The sequence below is a fragment of the Thunnus maccoyii genome, chromosome 12 (assembly GCF_910596095.1).
Source record: "Thunnus maccoyii chromosome 12, fThuMac1.1, whole genome shotgun sequence".
Lineage (NCBI taxonomy): Eukaryota > Metazoa > Chordata > Actinopteri > Scombriformes > Scombridae > Thunnus > Thunnus maccoyii.
In genome coordinates, this window is record NC_056544.1 from 7,285,484 (window position 1) to 7,308,523 (window position 23,040).

The window sequence follows — 23,040 nt, forward strand, 5'->3', positions numbered from 1 at the left end:
ATCCGTTTGAAGCTTTAGGCACGTAGGATCAATTAATAATGTTCTCTATCTTTCATGATGTGATTGCTCACACTGATGGAACATAATTCTTATATATTGGAGATTATTCCTGACTTAGCAGAATTGTGGTGCAGCTGCAGAATGTAGTTTCAAAGTGAGTTTTTTTTTAAACAGGGTGCACAGTCTTAATGTGTTTTTTACAGTATTTCAGTGATAATGTTTAAATTTACTACTTTTGAAGTAGCTGAAATAGTCTCTGAATGCTGTTGAGCCAAGATCCAAAAAGATGTCTAAAATTTTAAAAATCTACTGTATTTTAACCTTGATGCCTTTTCAAGTTCAAATCACCAGACACATTATTAATGGATCAGATCGTGAGCTTGCAATCATGTCTATGTCTTTGATCTTTTTTTTTAAATCTTTATATTTTTCATCTTCAGTTGCTGCCTCTGTTGTTTTGTCTCCCGTCAGATTAAAGCTGAACAAATATATTTAAAATGTAATGAAGGCTGCAGCATGATACGCAGTCAGATTCCACTTTATCATCATTAAGGAAATATAAGTATGGTAAATGATGAATTAATGGACAAGACTGAGTAAAACTTTGTTTTGTTTAACTTATTGACACCTTTCCCTGCTCTTTTTTTTACAGATAAATGTGCACAGTCCACATACACATGCATTAATTAATTTAAGTCCACTGGTTTAAAATGAACGCTCTGCCTTTTACTTACCTGTTACCATGATGAACTGTAGTATGTGGTTCCATTGATAATGGCTTTTTTCATTCACCATGCACGAGAGTGAACATGCTGACTCTGATCAGCTGTTCTAGTACCAACAACTCTTGAGTTTCCATCTCAGGGTTCATAAACTCAGAAGTCAGAGTTAGACTCAGAGTTTGTTAAACCTGCTTTCTGGAATAGACCCCTAGGACTTTGACTAAGTATGATAGCAATATCAATTCAGTGCTAATGGAGTTTATGTTTGCTTCAATAAATCTAACCTGGAAGAAGTAAACCTCATGTTGGACTGAGGGCAAACTGGACGCTACAGTGACTCATTATCACATCTTGAGGTACAAAGTGGTATTATGAGACAGGACGGGCTGGGGCTAGCTAGTTAGCATGCTAATTTTAGTACATTTCTGCAGCACAATACAGACGTCTTTGACATAATGTCAAAACTGTTATATCTTCACATTCTGTTGATAATTTTAGTTATTTTTTAATGTTTTAAACAAAAATTATTACACATAGCCCCTTTAAACAAAAAAAAAAGAACAAAAGTAAACAATTTTGTTACTAGGTGAAACCAAGTCTGCAGACTTGCAGCAAAGACAGGAAATCTAGTCTGGTCCTGGTAGTCTAGCTTGAAAAAATGTCAATTAAGATATACAATGCCAAGCCATTTTCCAAACCATACTCACTTTCAAATGATCGATCAAACATCCATCTCTTTATGTATACAGAGTAGTTGTGTAGTTTAATAATGCACTGGTTGCTTGTTTAATATGTGGTGCAAATTGTATACTGGGGGGGAAAAAACGATTTTAAGTTTCCTGGTTAAATCTGCTCAGTTTTCACACACGTTCAACTATGCTTTTGCCTGAGTAGTATCTCATCAAACAGTTATGGACTAAAACTGCAGACTCTAAAAGCTGACTTTTTTTTTTTTTTTTAAAAACAATCCTTCCTACACTATACTTAAACAAATGGAGTACGTTGGATATTTAATAGTGCAGCAAGACCATACCTTTATCCACTATTCTGGATATATTATTTATTAGAGTAATTTTCAGTCCGTTTGTGGAAAAATCACCCCTTTAACCACTTAACGCAGTTCTAGATGAAGGTTAAGATGTTAAAGCAGTTTATTATAAATGCTTTTATCCACATTTGCTCCAATTGATCTTATCTCCATGCACACATTCATAGTCACTGTGTCAGTGTCTGCCTCTTTTGATGGTAGTAATTCCCATCACTTCTTTTACCTAGAGCAGCATCACAGACGAGTCCTCAGACAAGCTCATTTCCATATATCGAAATCCCATTTCTATTCCATCTGCTAACTGGTCACCTGTGAAACTAGTTTTTAACCATGGTTTGAAAGCGCAGTGGCTTCGGATTTCTACCTCGTCCCCTTTATTAGTGTTTATTCCCAACCATAAAAACCACTGGAGGGGCACACACTGCCAGCGCAGGTCGTTACATTGTAAAACACCAGGGTGGCACACAACATTGCGCATTAAGAAACTAAGTGTGTCGGGGAGGAATTAAAGAATAAATTCCCCCTTCCAATTAAAAGATGTATTTTTGCAACGTGAGCGGAGGAAGGGAACATTATCAATGAGGAGAAGAAAACACACAGTTACAATTCAGGAGGCACAATTACTGAGGCTGGTGGTATGCAATTAAATTGTGCTATTTAGACAGTGCTACTCCCCGCTAATAAACGCAGAACATATAGCGGAGACAAAACAGGCTTTGGGTTTACCTCAGAATCCCAACAGCTGGGGGAACAGATGACTGAAATGTAAACACAAACAGGGGAAAAACGTCTACATCAAAGGAAGATGAGGAGATGAGACTATGCATTTACATAAAGAGTAAATTCAGAGAAAGAATATGACTCGCCATCCTGTGACCTAAAGCTAAACTCAGCACTTGTTCAAAATAACAAAACAACTCTCTTGAAAAAAAAGAACATCACAGGTTTATTGAGAAAGTAGATGTAGTTTTACAGGGTATGATCCAAATGAAATGTATGTAGGGCAAGCACCACACTACTCCCACACTGTAATAAAGCATGTTTGAGTCATCGGCCCCCCTCTCTGCAGCCCCTCAATTCAGACTCTGTGCAGGGTGAGTGGAGCTCACTGGTATTGTTAAAAATGTACAACATAAAGCTTCGAGCTACTGACAAGTCAAAATGGGTCACAAAAGTGATACAAGTGGAGATCAATCGATCAATGAGTCCTTTTTTTTTTTAATTAGTGTGTCTACTGATATTTCAGAACATCTGTAACATTGGATACTGGAATAAACTATTTTCCTTACACCTCCCTTCTCCCTCCCCACTTCCTTGTCCCCTCTGCTTTTCATTTTAAGGACTACTCCTGTTCCTTGTACTGCTGGTGCAGCATGAGCACATCTTGCTGGGACACCCTGGTCCAGCCCTCGCTGTGGACATGGTACAGGTTGACCTGCCCTCCGCTGTAGGCGTCGCGGAATGTGGCCTGGTAGATGGCGCGGCGGCCTAGCTCGCAGGCCTCCTCCACTGTCAGGTCTTGCCGCAGGCCACTGTCCATCACACCGTAGGCGTACATGGAGCCCGAGCCCACAGCGAACAGGTCGCCACACACCCGGTTTCCTTCTGAATCGACATAGTACAGCCCTGAGGAGAAAGGACAAGAGGCAGGTCAAGAGGGGGAAAAGGTGTAAAGGGAGTTGTGTTCAGCGCAAAAGCATCCTTCATTCTCCCGACTCAGGTGTGGAGCTTTGTCGAGAAAACTGAGACTGGTGTACATCTAACACCGCCGCTCTCGCACAAACAAACACACAAACTTGTAAGCGCGCACACACACACCATGTCCTCCAGAGAGACAATATGAACAGCTGCAACCCCTCCAAGTGAAGTAAGGCTGGCCGATATGAACAGCTGCATCCTCTTCAAGTAAAACGAAGCCGGCCACGGACCTGCTGACAAGGCACGGGCCACGTCGTTGTCTGCCCAGGGGCCCTTGCTACAGGCCTTATTGATCCCTGCAAACACGCCAAAAATTAACTATCGACCCGCAACCCGAGCTGCACAGGTAACTGCACCTCACACCTCAAGGGGGAGGACAAAAAAACAACAGCACCCTCACATCCTGCGGACATCAGACGAGTATAGCACACTCATATCCTTCCACACATGTACACACACACGCACGCAGACATTTTCTTCACCTCCACATGTACGCACACTTGAATGACACACGGACATGGGAGCTCACCCCACACCAAAACAAACATGTAATCCCAAGCACATTGCAGACCCACAGTGCTCTGAAGGACCTGTGAGGGACAGTTTGCTCCACACTACGCTTCGTGGACACATGCGAGACATTTTGTTCCGCGCCATGACACACTCGCTAGGCCTGATCCCAGAGTGACGTGGGACGGGTGACTAGCACCAGCCTGCGAGCTCGCCCACAGCCAGCTTTGCAGATGGTAAAAAGACAGCCTGTGAAAAGGCATGTTTTTCACAGCGCTTCACAAAGCAAAAACCTGTGAAAACGATACTCGCGCGGAGAAACACAGGAACACATGCATATAAAATTGCCTAATATCCACTGCTATTGCTCATCTCCCACATTAAAAGACACTTCAAAATGCCCTCAGATTGCACAGTCTCGCTTGCAGTTCCTCAGCTAAACTAGTGACAGTCTATTAGTGATAGAGAGCCACTTGCTTTTCTGAAAAAGGGAGCTTACCATTGCTTTCAACTGGCAAATTGCAGCTTCCTCAGCCTGTCGTTAGCTTGCCATGATAATCATCCAGTGCCTGCCTGTGCACGGGGGTAATTTGCCATTCTGAGACCTGCCTGTTCCTCTTGAAAACTGTAAGGGACTCGTTAAAAACATAATAGGAAGGCAGAGAGTTGTAAAGGCAGCCTCTTGTGTTGAGTAGCACAGTTGACGGAGGTGGATGAGGACTCTTTAGGAGGTCCAAGTATAGAAGCAGAGCGGCAACCAAAAGACACTTCCCACATCCATTCCTTTCCAAAACACACCTGGGGTCTTTGTAGAGCCCAATGCAATATTGCTTCACAGCTTTTGCACCTCAAACAGTGACGCAGAAAAATATGACGGCACCGGTGAGTGCTCAGAAAACAAAAAAAGAAAGGGGGGGGGTGAAATTCATGAGGCCCACATTAAAGCGGAACACTGCTTGGATGGTGGAGCATTGCAGCAGTTGCAGCCAAGAGAGGCTCCTTCCACTCCATCACTCAGCTGACAGGTGCTTAAGGAGCCTTTTTCTTTTTTCCTTTAAACAGCAGCTTGTGCAGCTGGCTAGACTGACAGCTTTTGGAGTTAGGTAAGGAGCACAGTGCGATGGATGGGTGGCTAGCATCAAACTGGTCAGTGTCTGTCTGTCATCTGTCCTTCCCATGAGAATTCACCACTGGATCAGGAGTAAAAAGAGAGAGCAGCGGTTGAACAGAGGAGGGGGAAAAACTATTACATCACTCTCTTGGGAAACAGCCTGCCACATGGGTCTTCTGAGATAAGGTTCCATATCACACACTATTCTACTTTTCTGTCATGAGGCTACATCCCATTTAATCACATGTCATCTTATTATAGAGCCTTCATGTCCTTGTAGGGAGCGGTACAGGACGATACGCAGAGTATAATTGCTTTTCTTTGTTGAAGGCAAAGCCACTACCGATCTACCAAACATTAACTACATCCTGATTACCAGTGTCATAACATTTGGGTTTATTACATCAACCCATGTTTGTCAAGCTCCTCAACATAGCTTTTATTCGATTTATTTTTCATGCAGCTTAAGACACTCCATCAGGGAAATAAGTGCTCTTGACATGATTGTAGCCAGCTAATGAGCTTCCCGCCTAATCGCGATTGATTTAATTTACATGACATTTACCTCTCCATTCAATCACTGGCATTGTGGGGACCAAGGCAAGCTCTCAAACCTATTGAACTTATACAGGGATCATTATTCCCCCAATTGATTGCCTGGGATTTAACACATGTCATTTACGTTTGTTGGCATAACGGCAAGCCGTCATTGTTCACACAGACCTCTCTGCTTTCCAGACAAAGCCAGCATCGATCTCAGCGAGTGTATGGGCATTATGCATGCGACCCAATTGTCCAGGGCTGAGACCCAACGTCCGTCATCCTGCCCTGCTCTCTCTGGCCCACAGTCCCAGCTTCATCGATTTCCCATTACTGTGTCACTGTGGCGGCCTCTTTAAGCACACCTTGTGTGATGTACGGCCTCACACTGTGTGGCATTCGAAAGCCACAGCTTTCAGTCCAAAGAGAAGCAGAGGATAGTAGAGGCTGCAGTGCCATCTAGTGGGTAGCACTCCAGCAACTACAAATGTGTTGCTACTGTGATGCAACAGCACATGAAACTACTAGACCAGACACATTGACGGTTCTGTGCACGAAAGATCATTACATTTTATGTTTGCTTGATATCAAGAAGGAACACCTGCTAACCATACACTGCAACACAAGACCTTCATTTCAGATTTATGTTCAACAGCTATCCACTCATGTTCAATCTCAGTTTGGAAATTAATGAATGCTCACAAATTATTTGTTTTGGTGTGGCAGATATGCGACCATTGGAACATTGCTTAACAAAATTGACATGTGATACGCTGTAACTGAAACTTAACACACCAAAATATGACACTCTGCACACAAATACAGTGTAGAAATCACCCGCTAAGAGTGGAAAATGAATGTGTGCCGTCTATATTTGAGTGTGTCACTCAGACCTGAGTGCTGGTTTTAGCCTGCTTGGAGTAAAATACGTATCTGAAAGCTGGTAATAAGAGAGAGAGAGAGAAAGATACTAAAATTACTTAATAATATATATAATATACATACATACATATAAAAATATGGCATAAAAACAACTCCAACAATGGAAAATTCCAAATTGCTTGACATCCAAGTAAAACAGCAGAAATAGACTCATAAATAGACTCAATTTTTTTTTAATCTATACCTGATAGTTTTTAGGATCTTTAACCTTCACAAGCAATAGTAAATAAAGTCTGTTACAAAAAACCCAGATAGATATTAAAGGGGATCTATTATGCTCATTTCCAGCTCTATATTTTTATTCTGGGACTCCACTAGAGTAGCTTTGCATGATTCACAGTTCAGAAAACCTCCTTATTTATCTTATACTGGCCCTTTTGCAGCCCCTCAGTTCAGCCTCTGTCTCTTAAAAGGCAGTCTTAGCTCCTGTCTCTTTAAGGTCCCGCTCCCAATGAGCCCACTCTGTTCTGACTGGCCAGCTTTCAGGAAGCCTGCTGAGCGGCAGCCGTATCAGAGTCGTGTTGTTACCTCCGATGCAAACCCAACATTTCCTGCTTTACTGCCTGATATTAACAGCCTTTAAACGACTAAAAAAAAAAAAGGGAGACTTTTATTGTGAAGAATTTACAGGAAATGAAACATGTTCCTTACTGAATTAGCAAATTTGTTAGCAGCCATAAAAACCAGTCGACACAATATGATGGAGATATCTGGAGCTCTTTTTTCAGCGGATCAGTTAGAAATAATGCAGGGAAGAATAGTACAAACAGAAACAGCCACGGTGATGATGATGATGTTTGATGAAGAGCTGCAGACGACCAGCACACGTTCAACAGGAAAACTACTTATTTTGCTTTGCAGTGCTGTGTAATGGAAACACTTAGAGCGTGCCAGCTTGACTCGGGTCACGGCTCGGTGTGACTACCCCCAAAAACAATGGAAAAAACGCCATAATGTTAGTGGAGCAGAGCACTAACAAATGAGAGCAGCTGACCAACAAACATGTGGGCACGCTGAGCCTGGAGCAGATGACCATATAAAGAAATCTGTCACAAGCCAACATCAGCTCGGGCTGAAAGTAGGGGGAAAAAAAAACACTGGACTCTGAGCATTCAGAGCGGTCTGAAGCCGGTGATGTTTGCTCAGTGGGATTACTTCTACATACGTTAACTCATTATTTGACACTTTGGCTACATTTAATATGAATAGCCAGTTCGCATTATATATACATATGACTGAAAATAAGGAAAAGCATAATAGGTCCCCCCCCCAAAAAAACAAACATTCTTAGACATTGTATATTCATTTTTGGAAAATTGTTGCAACCTGAAATTTACTGGGCATATAGTTAAATAAAAAAAGGTAAATGTGATGGCTCACTTCAGCTCTACACTATTATGAGTAACTTTGTTGCTAGCTGTAATTTTTACTAGTAGAGATCTAATTTTGGATCAATACATAAATACATATAGTAAAAAGGGAAGCACCAGCCCAATCTTTGCCAATATTAATCTCATTTAAGCAGGTTGGATATGAGCCAACTGTCACCAATTTATGTTAAATAAAGTTTTATGTTCTGCCCCATTCATTTGCAGCGGTAAGCTAATGTCCATAAAGTTAATGCTGGTACTTCGGCACTTCCTGATATGTGTCACAATAAATGAATTTTAATGTGAAGGCAATGTTGTGTTGACAATGACTTTTACAGTTGTACATTACAGCCAACGTTACCAGAAATCTACACCATTTACTTTTACTATCAGTGTATTTAGATATTTTCTGCAAAACAAAAAACTACTGGAGGAGCTATGTTCTACATTGCTTAGCAGGTGATTTTGATCAGGGGGAAAAACGAGCCACACACAGGTGAGGTGGGTTGGTGAAGAGATTGAAAGCATATCATTACATTTAGGGTTTGTTTTTTTTTTCCATTGCAGCACTAGTCTGATCATTTATCCCAGCAGCTCAGTGCTGTTTGTCAGATTACATCCACAGCACCAGTAATCATTCAGCATGAACTGTGTTTGTTACATGTTAAAACAAGAACATGGTGGTGTATCTGTTGCTGTAACGTTGATGCATTGTAATGTCACAATTAACGATAACATTTTCACAAGCCTAAAAAGCATGTCAGTGTCAGAATTGGCATGCGGGGGGAGAAAGAGTCGGATCTGTGCATCTCTAATATTGTATATAGTGACAGAGGCCTGATGTGCATGTCATATAGAGCTGTACTTACCTGGGCCTCTCTTGTCCCAACCGCACACCATGGTTCCCATGCTGAGTCCCATGCCCTTGTACTGGTACACCATGTTAGCAAGCAGTTTTGAGGCTGCTGCCACCGAGATGCGCTCCTTGTTGCGAAGCTCGTAAATGCGGCACTGGCGGGCCAGCAGGCGCTCCCAGAAGCTACAGTCTGCAGCTCCTCCAGCCATGGTGCCCAGCAGGTAGGGGTTGATCTCAATCACCTTCTTCACCGTCTGCGAGGCGATGTAGGAGCCCGCTGTGGCCCGAGAGTCCACTGCAACAATAACACCATGCTGGAACTGAAAGAGGCAGCAGCAGGAGAGGAACACTTTAGTGGAGCACATTACAGCAGGAGCAGAACAGAATCCAGAGTAATCACTGATGGATCAAATCATCAAAATTTTGAAATACTACTCCAAAATATATTTTATTACATCACAAACCCATTTCAAAACATATGAATTACATTTCTATATACTGCATCTGAGAAAACACAAAATGTCTTTGGAAAACAAGCTTTTTGTTGTTTTGCACACATGAGAGTCATTGCTTCTCACAGAATAGAGCTACTTACTATAAATGTAAAGTCATTTAATTATCTGGCTTCCCCCTACTTCTGCAAGGCAGAAGAGTGCTGCTACTGCTCTACAACTGTCAGAGGTGCAATATATGTTTCAGCTCTGCCAGAAAGCTGCTGGATAAGAGGTTAGACTATTGTTCTTCCCTCCAAAATCCTCTATCGGTGAACTGACAGTTGCCACAGCTGTATAGTGCTCAAGTGAAGACAACAGATTTGAACAGTTGGAAGGAGAAGTGGAACGGGGAGGTTTTCATCAACCACGTACCTCCTACTCAGGAATTAAGGGATAAGGTTGGTGTTATTTATCTTTTTTTTTTTTTTTTTAAATCAACAAATCCCCTGAAGAGACCAAGAGCAACTGCAGGGACTTCAGTGTTTACACTACTCTGCTAGTTTGACAAGCTGAGAGGAAAAAGCTACATTGGCTGTTTGTTTACTTTGTAATGAAAAGATGTGTCATCAGAATGCAACAGTATGACTCTTACGTGTTTTTAATCATTTTTGGACAACAATGGAGTTCTGTGACACAGAGGCAAAAACAATATCAGCCTGTAGCTACACAGGCCTTCTTGTTAGTAGCATGACTTATTGGTTTCAGTCAATTCATGGTTCTTATTGATAATAATTGAAAAGTAATAAGATCCACTTATTCTTTAATTAGACTGTAAACCCGGCTGAACTTATTTTAAATTAGCTTTTAAACATGGCCTCAATCTTACACATGGAAGTGGTGTACCTGCAACTTTTTGAGAATCCAATTTCCTCTTTTCTTGATCATTCACCAGTGCATTAGGAGTTCTTACTTTATACTTTACTCTTGTGAGACCACATAGCACTTACACAATTGTGCTTTCTTGTGTTTAATGTCATAAATGTGTGTTATGGTTGTGGCTTATCAGGCAGTTATCAGGTAGGGAATCTCACAGATGCCAACTGTTTTTTAGAAAGAATAGTATCTACAGAATATACAGTAAAAAGGGATAATTGAATTATCAAAAAATGCATAAGAGAAATAATGTAATTTAAAAAATAAACAGGTCGTTTCTTTTCTTGGCTCCTGCCTACTTTAGATGCTGCAAAACCCAGCAAGGACATATTATCAGTTAACACATAGAATAATATTTTTAATTTTAGGCCTCTATGGAATGAATATTTTGCTGTGTTTGAAAGAATATTGCCCCAGATACCACATCTTTTAGCATAATAAATAAGGATGTACTGTATAGCTCACAAAAAGAATTTAATAATTATACATTAAGATTGGAAAAAAATATGACTTTTAGACATTTGTTTATTCCATTAGTATCACTCCTATCATTCCACAAAGGAGCTGTGAAATGACTGCATCTACGTTTTAAGTGAACAAGCTGAGGAAGCATTACATGGGTCACCTGTCATATTTGTGTCAAGGGACAATCAAAGTGTACATATAATCCAACAAAATTTGACATTTATCTCATCAAACCAGATAAAAGCCACGTACAGATGCTGCACAGGTGCAGTTTGCTGATTTGGCAGGTGGCTTCCCATTCAAGCACTGACTCGTGCAAAGAGAGCCTCAAGGCTAAATAGCTAACGTTACAGATATTGACATGTGACACAAATGAGATAAGAACCGACATTCCTGTCCAGACCAAGACATAAATAACCAGCTTAAAATTGCCGGGTTGCTTTTGAAGCCAGTACTGTCAAACACAAACCGACACAAATGGCTAAAGTTGAAGATAGAAGGACATCTGCGATGAGAAGGCGGTTTGTAGCCATGCTAGCATGCTAACGATGAAAATGCAGAGTTATGTCACTTCTAACGCGTGTTTACGGACTGAATGATTTATCAAACGTCCACTTCAACATCAACTTAATCCGTTTAAGTTGTATTAGGTCAACCAGCTACAACTGGCCACTCATTAACTTACTTTGAATGCTAATGTGGTGGTTCCGTGCAGGAACTCTATTTTCCTCTCGACGCCATCCTCTTCACCGGCACACAGCGGGTTTCTAACGGAAAAACTGAGGCTGTCTGTCGGCGTAGCCTCAAAACCCAGACCGCTCAGTCCGGGTCCACAACCAAAACCAGAAGGCTGACAATTAGCAAATGAAAAATCCGCACAATCACTGTTCAACACACTAGCAAGAGCCATCTTCGACACTGTCTGACGATGAGCAAGCAGCTTCCGCCGTTTAAGGGTCGTGGGGGCAAAAACACCCACAGCGCCCCCTATGTCTGTGGCGGGCTGTAATTTCTGTGCAGCGGTGTAGGTAGGTAAATAAACACTGGGTGAACTATTCACTATGTTAAAGTATATTAATCATTATAGATTCATTATAGCTTAAAACATGGATAAACTGTGAAGGAGGTTACCAAACGCAGTGTCTTACAATACACCAGGGTCAGCACTCAGGTTCAACCATGGCCCAGTTTTTTCAGGATTTTTCATGGCAGGGCCCTTAACTGGTGTAGTGGAAAGGCAGGCCTATATGTTTTGTTTATACCTTTTATTTCATTTAATAATAAAATAGAATTATATGGCATCAACACACCATTTCTGTTCGACTGCCAACCATTTGTGTTTGTGAAGAACAAATCTGTTATGGTCACACAGGCTAAAGTTGTGGAATTCACACATTCAACTTTAATTACTGGTAGGTTTATTAGACTTAATTTCAGCACCTTTCACTGCTCAAATAGTAGGGCGCAACCATAGTTTTAATGCCTCTCCTCACATGGGGGCAGTATTAGATGTAACAAGGTTATATTACTATAATTGGTGTGTTTATTTTGTTATCTGTAGTAGATTTGTGAAAAATTATGTAAAAGTTTTGATGTAAACTATGAAAGTCGAAACTTTCCACAGGCCACCATTTGCCTACCACTGTGCCATACTATCTCTAACATTTAGCCTCCCTTAATCCACCCCTTCCACACACACATAAATGGTTTTCTTCATCTTGGATCATTTAATTCTGTTGCTCTTTTTCTTTCCTCTACTATTTTTCCCCTCTTCTCCATCTCTCTGTAATATTCCTCTTTCAGGTTCTCCCTCTGTCTTTGGCTCCATCCCTGGGCTGTGATGTGGAAGAGGTCCACGTTGTTTCCTGAGTAGGCATCCCTGTGAGTGGCCCTGAAAACTGCTTCTCTTGCCAAGGAGACGGCCTCCTCTTTGCTTAGGCTCCACTTCATCCCTCTGTCCAGTACTCCGTAAGCATAAGGAGAGCCTGAGCCCACAGAAAAGATGTCTCCCTGTAGACGGGCGCCATCACTGCACACATATATCAGCTTTGGGCCACTGTTAGGGGATGCAGAATGTGTCATGGCGGTAACATCTTGGTTAACAGGTAAGGAGTTATCATTTGCACAGTCAGAGTTACCCGCTTCTTGGTCCCAGCCACACAGTGTAAGGGCCACACACACTTCAGTCCCCTTAAAAGGGTGCAGCATAAATGAGAGGAGCTTGGCAGTGCCACTTATTGACAGGCGGCGTCTGTGCCGTAACTGGTAGAGTCTGATCTCTCTTGCCAAGATTCGCTCCCACAGCATGCAGTCTGCACCGCTACCAGAGGATGTGACCACTAAATGGGAGTGAATTGGGGTTATCTTATGAACTTCTGGACAGGCAACAAGCCCTCCAGCACTGGCACGTGTGTCTGCAGCTGCAATGACTCCACCTTGGAAGATGAAGCCCAGGGTCGTTGTTCCATGACACAGAGGGAAAGGCCTGCGGACTGTCACTGAATGGTTGAAATGGGCAGAGTTTGGCAAAGTTGGTGTGAAAATGTGCAGTGGGACGTCGCTGTTTCTTTCTGATTTCTTCAGTCTCCCCCATCCAAAATTGTAATTAGTCAAATTTAAAAATGTGGCTGGATCTTCCAAAGGCGAAGCAGAAAGCCACTTGTGATGCACAGAAGAGTCCTTGAAGCCACAAATATCTTCCAGAGCCATAACGATGAAAGTGAAATGAAAATTTTCCTTGAGAAAAGCTGGTAAAAGTATACTCCTCAAACACATATTAAACCAGAGTCCATCCTAAGGAAAACTGGTCAAATAAAGTCAGAAGCCTCACAAATCCCATTCTGGTTTGTTCTGGACACTGCTGCCATCTCCTCTCATTTTCTCATCTACTGTCTACTCCGAAAAAACAGTTATGACCCTTTTATAGCCCTCCCAAATATGACAGCTTGCATATACACACAAACACCTTTATCCAAAAGCCTTTGAGTTGACATAAGTGATATTTTATCTTGCCTGCAATGAAAGTGATATCTAGAGAAGCCACTTTCTGCAAACCTTGTATGTTTTAATGACTGACTGGGTGATATTTCCTGCTGTGTGCAAGTTCATACACATACATCTTTTTATCACTTTCAGTTTATTGTTAACGTGAGGCTACAACAGCAGAAGGCATTTTCTGCTAAACCTGCTGTCTATGGCTATATGGGGACCAGGGACCTGCATCAACAGTGAATATAGATAGATAGAGGAACTGAAGTAATAATTAACTGAGGGAATACCAGTAAGAATATTTCAAATCACTCTGATTTTATTTTATTATTTTTTTTTTTTATTTTATTTTAACAACTGCCACTCTAACATTTAGAGCACAAACTATTATTCATCTATTTTGCAAAAAGTAAGTTGACATCAACTGCTAAAATTTTCTTGAGTTCAATATTCAAAAAATTGAAGCCAAATGGATACGCGTTACTGTATATATCGCGATAAGGTACGAGATGAGCAACTGAAGTACTTGCGTAACCATTTCGGCTCTACATCACCTTACTAGCCAATGATCATTGACGCCCTCACAGATCCAAGATGGCGCCAGTTTCCTCGAAAGCTAGAGCTACTAGATCATCCCAGACCTCTACCCATTCAGTCCAAATCATGGCGTCCGCCAGCAGCGCGGGGAGCAGGGTGTCCTGCGGGAGGGATTTGAATTGTGTGCCGGAGGTAGCCGACACGTTAGCTGTGGTCGCCAAACTCGGGTAAGCAGACTGCTGTACGGTGCCGGTTGTTTTTACAGGAGAATTGAGCCTGCGGGAGGAGTGCAGTGCTTCGCTAATGTAATGTCAGTGCGTGATGCTAAGCTAGCCGGTGAATCGACAGCACGTGTCCAATCACAGTGCTGCTCGAGACCGGTGTGCAGTGTTTATTATGCCCTCTGAAGGCTGTTCTGTTAAATGTGTGCTAGCTGGCTAATGGAAAGCTAAGTAAACAAGTTTTTTGCTCTAGTTGGCATCTAAAGTCATATGAATGTTAAAATGTTGTGCTTTCTTTCTTTCTCTGGTGTCCAGGTTTGACTTCCTGTGCATGCCCCTGTTCCACCCGAGGTTCAGTAGGGAGTTCGAGCTGGAGCCCGCTAAATCCCGACTCGGTGCTCAGACCCGGTCAGACCTGCTTCTATGTGGAAGAGGTTAGTTAAAATTTCTCCTCCCTCGTTTTCAATCACTCACTGAGACACGTTACGTTATCTAATGAGGGCACCCCTGTGTGCAAGAGAAGCCCCCCTGTGATCCCCATGTTTGATGGTTCGTAACTGTTACAAAGTGTAAATCTACATTTAGAATAATTAATAAGATAATGGGTGTTTTGCTCCTGGATTCCAGTTCCTCTTGTTGAACATTTGGCACATTGACAAGAACCACTTTAACTAATTAAACATTAATCTCTGAGTCAGGTTTCTCTGCATGTCCTCATCATATTCATCATGTTCTGCTTGAATTCTTTAAAGATCTCCTCCAGACATATTTTCAGATTCATGGAAAACACTCAGCTTGGAATAATAATATGTGACCCATATGTTTTTTCTACAAAAAAGTCCAGTTACATCATTAAAACCCTTAAAATGACATAATCTCCTTCTCCCTCATTGAAAAATCCAGAAGCTATAAATATGCAAATTTGTTAATATCTGAAATTTTCCTGCTGGATACAAGATATCTCCGACTTTATTGTAAAGTCTTTCAGTGTATGTGCACTGGAGGCTTCAAGTTTCCACATCACACTTGTGTAAATTGCATACTGGACCATGATTAGTTTCCAAACTAATTGTGATGTCACAAATCATGCTTGTAGGCCCACCACTTAAATTTAATCATCATTGTAGAGCATACATTACTTTAATACATACTGTATTGTCACTGATCTCTGAAAACCATGTTTATCCAAAACAAACAATGTCTTTTACAGATATTTCAATGGTGTTTAAAGTCCCACTCCACTCGAAAACGTGTTTATGTAATGTGTTGTTACCTCACTTGTGCAGAATGGTGTTTTTGTAGAGTTTGACACTAGAAACTCGTTTCCACATTCACCTGCTGGAGGGGGAACGTTTCTCTGTGCTCACCTTAAATCTCATAGAGTAAGACATGTACATCTGATTTGTGACATCACAACAAGTTTGGAAGATGATCGCGGTCCAATATGCAACCTTAACCAATGTGATGTGGAAATGTGGAGAGTGGACTTTACAGTGAAGTAGTTAAACCTTTAAAGTGAACACTACTAGCATATTCATTGGATATATATTTTCAGAGAGGGAGAAGGAGTAGATTCAATTTTAAGAATTGTTAACTAGGTAATGAAACCTTTATGTGGAACATCATATTAAACACAAATATTCAACAATTTTTTTTTAATGCATCTTAAAAACATTTTTGGAGGGGATCTTTAAGAAGAATTCTCTCAAACCAAAGAGGACGTAATCCTTATGTTTAAAGGTGTAATAAATAACATTCAGCCAGTAGATGTCGTACTATAGCACCAGCATTCCAGACCAAAACAAATGTGAGCTTCATTTACTCAATAAAATTGGGGGGGGGGGGGTAAGAAAACTCTGATCAAACTGTCAAACTAGGCAGTTCTGATCAAATATGGATCAAGATTCTGTTACTGTTTTGCCTATTTCTCTGCTCAGATGTTTTCAGAAACATATTTCGGTGTACTTTTTAGCTGTAATATAAGAACCTTTGTGAACCAGCTGCCATGTTGAAAACAGACACAGAGGGACTCACATGCACTAACATGCACGCGCAGCGGGACCAGCTATCAAAACAAAGAACAGTGAGGCTCAGATTACAACACACACAGAGGGAGTGTGACTTCATTCTCTGCTCAGGACACCATTACTCCACTATATCTTTACCTAGCAAATAATCGTTTGCTGACCTTTAGTGGGGCTGAATGTGTATGAGTTTTTGATTTCTATTCACTTTTTATTCTTAATTTATTTTTACATTATTTTGGCTTGGTTTGGTTCATTTACAACATTCTGATTTATAAAATACAACATATCAGACTTTGTCGAGGATAGAGTGATAAAGTCTGGACTTATTTCCATTGTTTTCTCAGGTGTTTACACAGTTCATCGAACCTTATCAAGACAGAGACAGGCATTCAATGTCTTACATTAAGTTTGAAAATTGGAACTGAAACACTAGAAAATTTAACCATATGAGCAAGCAGTTGATTTTAAAATACATCTTCAGGAGGCAGGTAATGTCAAATGTATCAGACACCTAAAACATCATCATCATAAAAGACGGTTGTCTGGTGTAGTTCATATCAGTGGATTAAAAACCAATTCTAATGGATTTTTTATTATTTATGTGTGATTTATGTTTTATGCATGGCTGCTGAAACACTGCATTTTCCAACTGGGACTGATAAAGTACTCTGTCAACCCTATCAACACTAACAAACACATCCATTATCCTTTTTTTTTTCAGATTGGAATACTCTCATTGTCGGAAAGCTCTCTCCATGGATCAACGCAGATTCCGAAATTGAGACAGAACGCAGAAATTCAGAGGCCGTAAGTTCCTCACTTTATACAATTTCTCTGAAGTACGCTCCCTTTGAGCCCATCGTGGATGATCATGCTGGAAAGGGTTCTTTGATCTCAAGATTTTTTTAGCAGAACTTATCCTGTCCAGTCTCTCCTCTCTACCTGTCCTCATCTGTCTCCTTGTGTCAACCCTTCATGCTCTCATCATTCTTTTTCCCATGTTTCTCTCCAGGCTCTTTCACAGGAGCTAAACTTCTCAGCCTACCTGGGTCTGCCTGTTTTCATGCTCCCTCTGAAGGGCGCTTGTAATGCCAACCTGGCCCGTGTGCTGCTAAACCATATCCACACTGGACACCACACCTCAAATGTAAGACACAAAGCATTAAGAAAAAAAAAGTCAACAGCTAATGTAGATTGTTTCTTAGGATTAGATAGCAGAAGAGCCAGACAGCTCAAGTCATCACTTAATCGCTGTTGTCCACTTTGTCTGATTAGTTCTGGATTCGCGTTCCGCTGATGGCTTCAGACGACATGCGGGAAGATCTGATTGAGAATGAACCGACCACTTGCATCGATGACTCAAGTGTTGATGAGAAGACCTGGAGCTGGTTAGTTTCATGCCAGTCCACTTCCTGAGCCAACTGAGCGCTGTCTGCATACTAAAACAGCTGTCATTGACATCCTTCAAAATTCGTGACTCATTTTGTTTACTTGCTTCCGCCCTTTTAGGTGGCACTCGTTCAGAACCCTTTGTGATTACAACAAGAGGATCTGTCTCGGTGAGAGAGCACACAATAAAGCAACAGCCTGGGGCAGAGTCAGTGCATTAAGAAATAATTATTGTATCTTGTACTGAAAATGTACTCTTTTGTATTCCTGCAGCGATTGAAGTTGGAGCAGACATGCCCTCAGACGCTGTGATTGATAAATGGCTCGGGGAACCAATCAAGGCAGCTATACTTCCCACCAGCATCTTCCTAACTAATAAGAAGGGCTTCCCTGTCTTGTCAAAAGCCCATCAGCGAATAATCTTCCGTCTTTTCAAGGTATACTGTGATAGTTGAAAGACATATGATTCGACAGGAAGTCATCACTAGCCAAATACAGACGTGGTGTTTTAACGAAAACTGTCTTCGTTCTCAGTTGGAGGCCCAGTTCATCTTTACAGGCACCAGTCGCCACACTGAGAAGGACTTCCGATCCTACCTGCAGTACCTGGAATACCTCAATCAGAACCGGCCTGCACCCAATGCCTATGAGCTCTTCGCCAAGGGCTATGAAGACTACCTGCAGTCTCCACTCCAGGTAAGGAAGTGCTCATTTATGTTCACATATTCTAAATGCTTCTTTTTTTTTAACTTTTTGATGATTTATGCTCAAGGGATTTTTTTCTTCCTCTTTTAGCCCCTTATGGACAACCTGGAGTCTCAGACATATGAAGTATTTGAGAAGGACCCTATTAAATATTCACAGTACCAACAGGTAAGACAGACACAGCTGTAACTGATACCGTTATCAAGACATTTCAGAGTACAGAAACACAATAGAGCACACGTTGACTAGCCACAAGATAACTTTGTTTTTCCACAGTGTATACATAGGCTTCATTTAGTTTTTTGTTTTTTGCACGAATCAATCACTGTCAAGTGTCATTCAAGTGTTCTGGCTGCAAAAAAATCAAAAAGATTCAAGAGTTTGACACTCAGCATGTTGATTTAAAAACTGCTTTGTCTTGTGTCTACAGGCTGTATATAAATGTCTACTTGACAGAGTCCCAGAGGAGGAGAAAGACACCAACGTTCAGTGAGTAGCAGTACACAACTCTTTACATGAACAATGACAAAACAGTTTTTATTCAGAAATTGCAGTTTCAGAGTTAAGATCATTGTTACTCACCTACTCTCTTCCTGTGATAAAGCTTCATAAAATACGATTAGTAGTTAGGGGTGTCACCATTTCAATTCTAAATAGAAAATCAATCAAAATGAGCGTTCGATTTCAACCTTCAAAATCAAAAGTATCACAATAGTCTAACAATGGCATAGCCATCAGTGCTGAAAAAAAAGTTTAAATGGAAAAATTAATCGAATCTTGACCTTAAAATCCAAAGTCAAATCGAATTGTGGATTTGGAGAATCATGACACCCCTATTAGTAGTAGAACAGAGTAAAACACTTCAGAAAAATAAGAATTATAACTCCACTGGTGACTTAGCAGTGTTCCTAACATGATGTGATGTCCTTGACACAGGGTGTTGATGGTGTTGGGTGCAGGCAGGGGTCCCCTTGTCAATGCATCCCTGCGTGCTGCCAGACAGGCAGACAGGAAGCTGAAGGTGTACGCTGTGGAGAAAAATCCCAATGCTGTAGTCACGTGAGTGGACTAAACATTATGTCAATGCTCATGTCTGTGCCCAACTTTGAAAAATATTCACAGATATGCTCGCAGATACTTGCTTTTTCAGTTTACCATTTATCATCAGAATATACTGTGCTAGGATGAGTGTCATTGGATCACAATGTCAGAAAAGTTTGATTTGGGAGGTTTGAAGCCTCAATTCTTTTTACATATAATCATATACCAGTTTATAGACTGGAGCCAGGAAATCTGTGTACTCGTGTTATTGATTCCCTACACTGGTTTATTCTTGCATTTTCTTCAGGCTAGAGAATTGGCGCTTTGAGGAGTGGGGTGATCAGGTGACAGTGGTGTCATGTGACATGCGGGAATGGGCGGCACCTGAGAAGGCTGACATCATTGTCAGCGAGCTGCTTGGATCCTTTGGTGACAATGAACTCTCCCCTGAGTGCTTAGATGGAGCGCAGCACTTTCTCAAAGGTACTTTTGTTTCTTATGGTTGCTTCTTTTTTTTAAGAATTGAAAGCATACATCCCTCTGTTGCTCGCCACAACAAGCAATGTGAAAATAATCTGTTCTCCTCCATTTCCTTCCATGCGTCCTTTCATCTCAAATCACTTTCTCTTTCCCCTTTTTTTTCCCTCATCTCGTCATGTCACTCTCAGATGACGGAGTAAGCATCCCCTGTTCCTACACATCCTTCCTGGCTCCCCTGTCCTCCTCCAAGCTTTACAATGAGGTGCGGGGGTGCCGGGAACGCGACAAGGACCCTGAGTGCCATTTTGAGACACCCTACGTAGTGCGCCTCCACAACTTCCACCAGTTGGCTGAGCCCAAAGCATGCTTCACCTTCAAACACCCCACAACAGGTAGACAGAAAACGCACAAAAATCACATTGTACAGCAGTAAACAAGCTCACTAAACACTTGAACATGATTAGTTTTGAATGTGCTGACGAGCCTTCCTTTCTTCTTTCAGATATGAACAATAACAGGTATCAGTGTCTCAGATTCTCAGTGGGTTGTAACTCAGTCCTCCATGGCTTTGCTGGCTACTTTGAGACCACGCTGTATAAAGATGTCACACTCAGTAAGTCAGATTTCAAAGAGGAAGTCTTGTTGTTCTAAGATTAGGTCTAAATATTAATGCTAACATTGTGTGTGTTTGTGTCAGGTATAAAACCAGATACACATTCACCTGGAATGTTCTCCTGGTTCCCCATCCTCTTCCCCCTAAAGGTAAGTCATACAGTCTGTTCTTAATTAATCCATTTTTAGTCTTAAATTTAAAAAATAAACATCATTGTCTTCATTCATTTATATTTTATTCCTCTTTCCTTTTAATAGCAACCCATCTCCATATCCCGGGATGATGACGTCACAGTGCGATTCTGGCGCTGCAACAACGGGAAGAAAGTGTGGTATGAATGGGCCGTGACCGAGCCCTCCTGCTCTGCCATTCACAACCCCGCAGGACGCTCCTACACCATCGGCCTGTGAAGACGACATATAAACCCGTCAACAGGCATACACTCACACATGTTTCTGTAACACTAGGTGGCAGTAGAAGTGGGGGTGGCGTGGCTCTTTTTTTATATACTCAGTCAAACCTTGGACGTGTGATGTGAACCCCTAAAGTCAGTGCAGTCTGGGTTTGAGAACCACCAGTGGTAGGCACTTTTGAGTCGGCATTGAAAAAGTTGATAAACCCGATTTTTTTCAGTTTGTGTTTTCAGAATTTGTTCTAGAAGTCTGTTTCAGCAGCACAGACTATCATCCGTACACAAAGTGTATTGTTGCTGTGAGATTGGCTCATTCAGATTAGGTCAAACAACTTGCTGCTTGTTCCTCATGCTTTATTTTTTCAGTTTTCTTTCTGTACTGTTGTGAACAGGCATTGCAGACATACACATTCAATCAAACAGGACCGATGCCTTATCAAACGCACATTCCAATACTATACCAATACTGACGAAACACCTTTCTCAATCTAAAAAGGTCACAGGACGGTTTCGCCATTCAGATCACACACCGTGTTATTTCGGGGTTGTCTTCATACCTTTGTTATTTTGTTTCTGTACGTTTGAACCATGTCAATAAAGACAACACTGTAATGTTCTCCATATACTCTACGCTTTCTTTTTTTTGGTACCACCAAAGTGCACGATTTTTGGAGCGTTGATTATTGAAAAGGTTTGAATAATTTCAGAATGACTGCAGGAGAAATGAGATGGTTGGCTAAAGTGCAAGGATGTGATTTGTCCAGTAGATGTCACCCTCATGGCAATCTCTTCAAAATTAATCAATATTGGTAGTATTCTCTATACCTACCAAAATGTGTACAGACCAGTAGTAATATATTAGCTCAGGTATAAGGCTCCTTACAGACCTGTCCAGTAATAAAACATAGTCATCAATTCTATATTAAACATACTAGTGCTGTGTGCTCATGTCCAATTCAGTTCAAATGCTCTTCAGTCATAGCTGTCAGTGATCCAGCTCAACATGATGTAACGCTATCATATCTGGAGCCGAACACCCATGATCCTCTATGTCTTATTTGAACATCAGGGCTCATCTAATAAAGACCTTTCCTGCCATGAAAGTTGAATGCAATTAGTTGAGTCTACATATGTTGATTCAGGAACACACCCTGTCTAGTCTTATCATGTAGCATGCACTTGTTTGCACATATCTCACAAACTGCAGTTGTTTAAGATAGACACACAACTGAGGCTGGTATAGGTTGTAAGTGTTTTGCTTGCCTGTGCAATTCTAACATAAAATTCAGGTAATGTTAAAGGAATAATTTCTTGATGCTGTCATGTATTAAGCATTGCTTCTGTCACACTGCAGGTTTTTTGTTTTTTTACAGACGTCTTTATTACATACTGTAAACGTAATGGATGATGTAAAGGTTGCAAATATGCAGAAGGTGCATGTGACTAGGTGACATCATACTATCAAAAAACCAGCCCATTTAATATCTGTGCCATTATCCACAGAATCACATATCAAACATCCAAAATATAAATGATAAGAAATTACATCTTTATTTTAAATTATAAACAGAATGATGACATAAGTTTTCCTGAAGCCATAATTTGACTTAAATTTTAAAAAGTTAGTCATCTTATGTAATGTTCATTTGAGCAACTAAGGGTAATACCAATGATACTTATTGTATCGATGTGTATCATGACCTTATTTTAAAATGTTATTGATTATATACATTGTTTGATGTTTATTTTGCAATAAACAGTATTTTAGACAGTGAAAATACATTTGTACTGCAAGTAAGACTAAATCCAAATTACTTTTGTCGTTAAAAGAAAACTTGAATAAAGACAGATTTGGACAATTTTTTAATTCACTTTCGTTACTATTTAAGCCAGTTTGTAACGACGAACTCTAGTAATTTTTGATTCTGTATTTTATCAATGAGATAAACAGCACTTGAGTCTCACTTCAGAGGGAGGGGTCTGAGGCGTGTTGACAAT

At 40.9% G+C, this 23,040-nt stretch overlaps 2 protein-coding genes across 2 annotated transcripts; one reads left to right on the forward strand and one right to left on the reverse strand.

Annotated features, from left to right (window-relative positions):
• Nucleotides 1–2,692: 2,692 nt before the first annotated feature.
• LOC121908096 (proteasome subunit beta type-5-like) lies at nt 2,693–11,588 on the reverse strand. Its single transcript, XM_042427795.1, has 3 exons — nt 11,315–11,588; nt 8,811–9,117; nt 2,693–3,396 (listed from the first exon to the last, which is right to left on the reverse strand). Exons 1-3 carry the CDS (start codon nt 11,537–11,539, stop codon nt 3,113–3,115), a joined length of 816 nt encoding a protein of 271 aa, XP_042283729.1. The 5' UTR covers nt 11,540–11,588; the 3' UTR covers nt 2,693–3,112.
• Nucleotides 11,589–12,687: 1,099 nt separating this feature from the next.
• Nucleotides 12,688–21,663, forward strand: prmt5 (protein arginine methyltransferase 5). The gene is made up of 17 exons (XM_042427793.1): nt 12,688–12,734; nt 14,205–14,381; nt 14,691–14,809; nt 17,124–17,209; nt 17,415–17,549; nt 17,678–17,790; nt 17,912–17,961; nt 18,065–18,228; nt 18,326–18,487; nt 18,587–18,664; nt 18,927–18,985; nt 19,433–19,555; nt 19,845–20,020; nt 20,206–20,409; nt 20,520–20,630; nt 20,715–20,779; nt 20,888–21,663. Exons 1-17 carry the CDS (start codon nt 12,703–12,705, stop codon nt 21,038–21,040), a joined length of 2,007 nt encoding a protein of 668 aa, XP_042283727.1. The 5' UTR covers nt 12,688–12,702; the 3' UTR covers nt 21,041–21,663.
• The last annotated feature ends 1,377 nt before the right edge of the window (nt 21,664–23,040 follow it).

Coding starts and splice junctions, on each gene's coding strand:
- LOC121908096 (XM_042427795.1), bottom strand. CDS start 11,539: ATGGCTCTTGCTAGTGTGTTGAACAGTGATTGTGCGGATTTTTCATTT. Junction 9,118..11,314: donor CCACCACATTAGCATTCAAA/GTAAGTTAATGA, acceptor TGCCTCTTTCAG/TTCCAGCATGGTGTTATTGT. Junction 3,397..8,810: donor TTGGGACAAGAGAGGCCCAG/GTAAGTACAGCT, acceptor CTTTCTCCTCAG/GGCTGTACTATGTCGATTCA.
- prmt5 (XM_042427793.1), top strand. CDS start 12,703: ATGTGTCATGGCGGTAACATCTTGGTTAACAG. Junction 20,410..20,519: donor CTTCAAACACCCCACAACAG/GTAGACAGAAAA, acceptor TTCTTCTTTCAG/ATATGAACAATAACAGGTAT. Junction 20,631..20,714: donor GTATAAAGATGTCACACTCA/GTAAGTCAGATT, acceptor TGTTTGTGTCAG/GTATAAAACCAGATACACAT.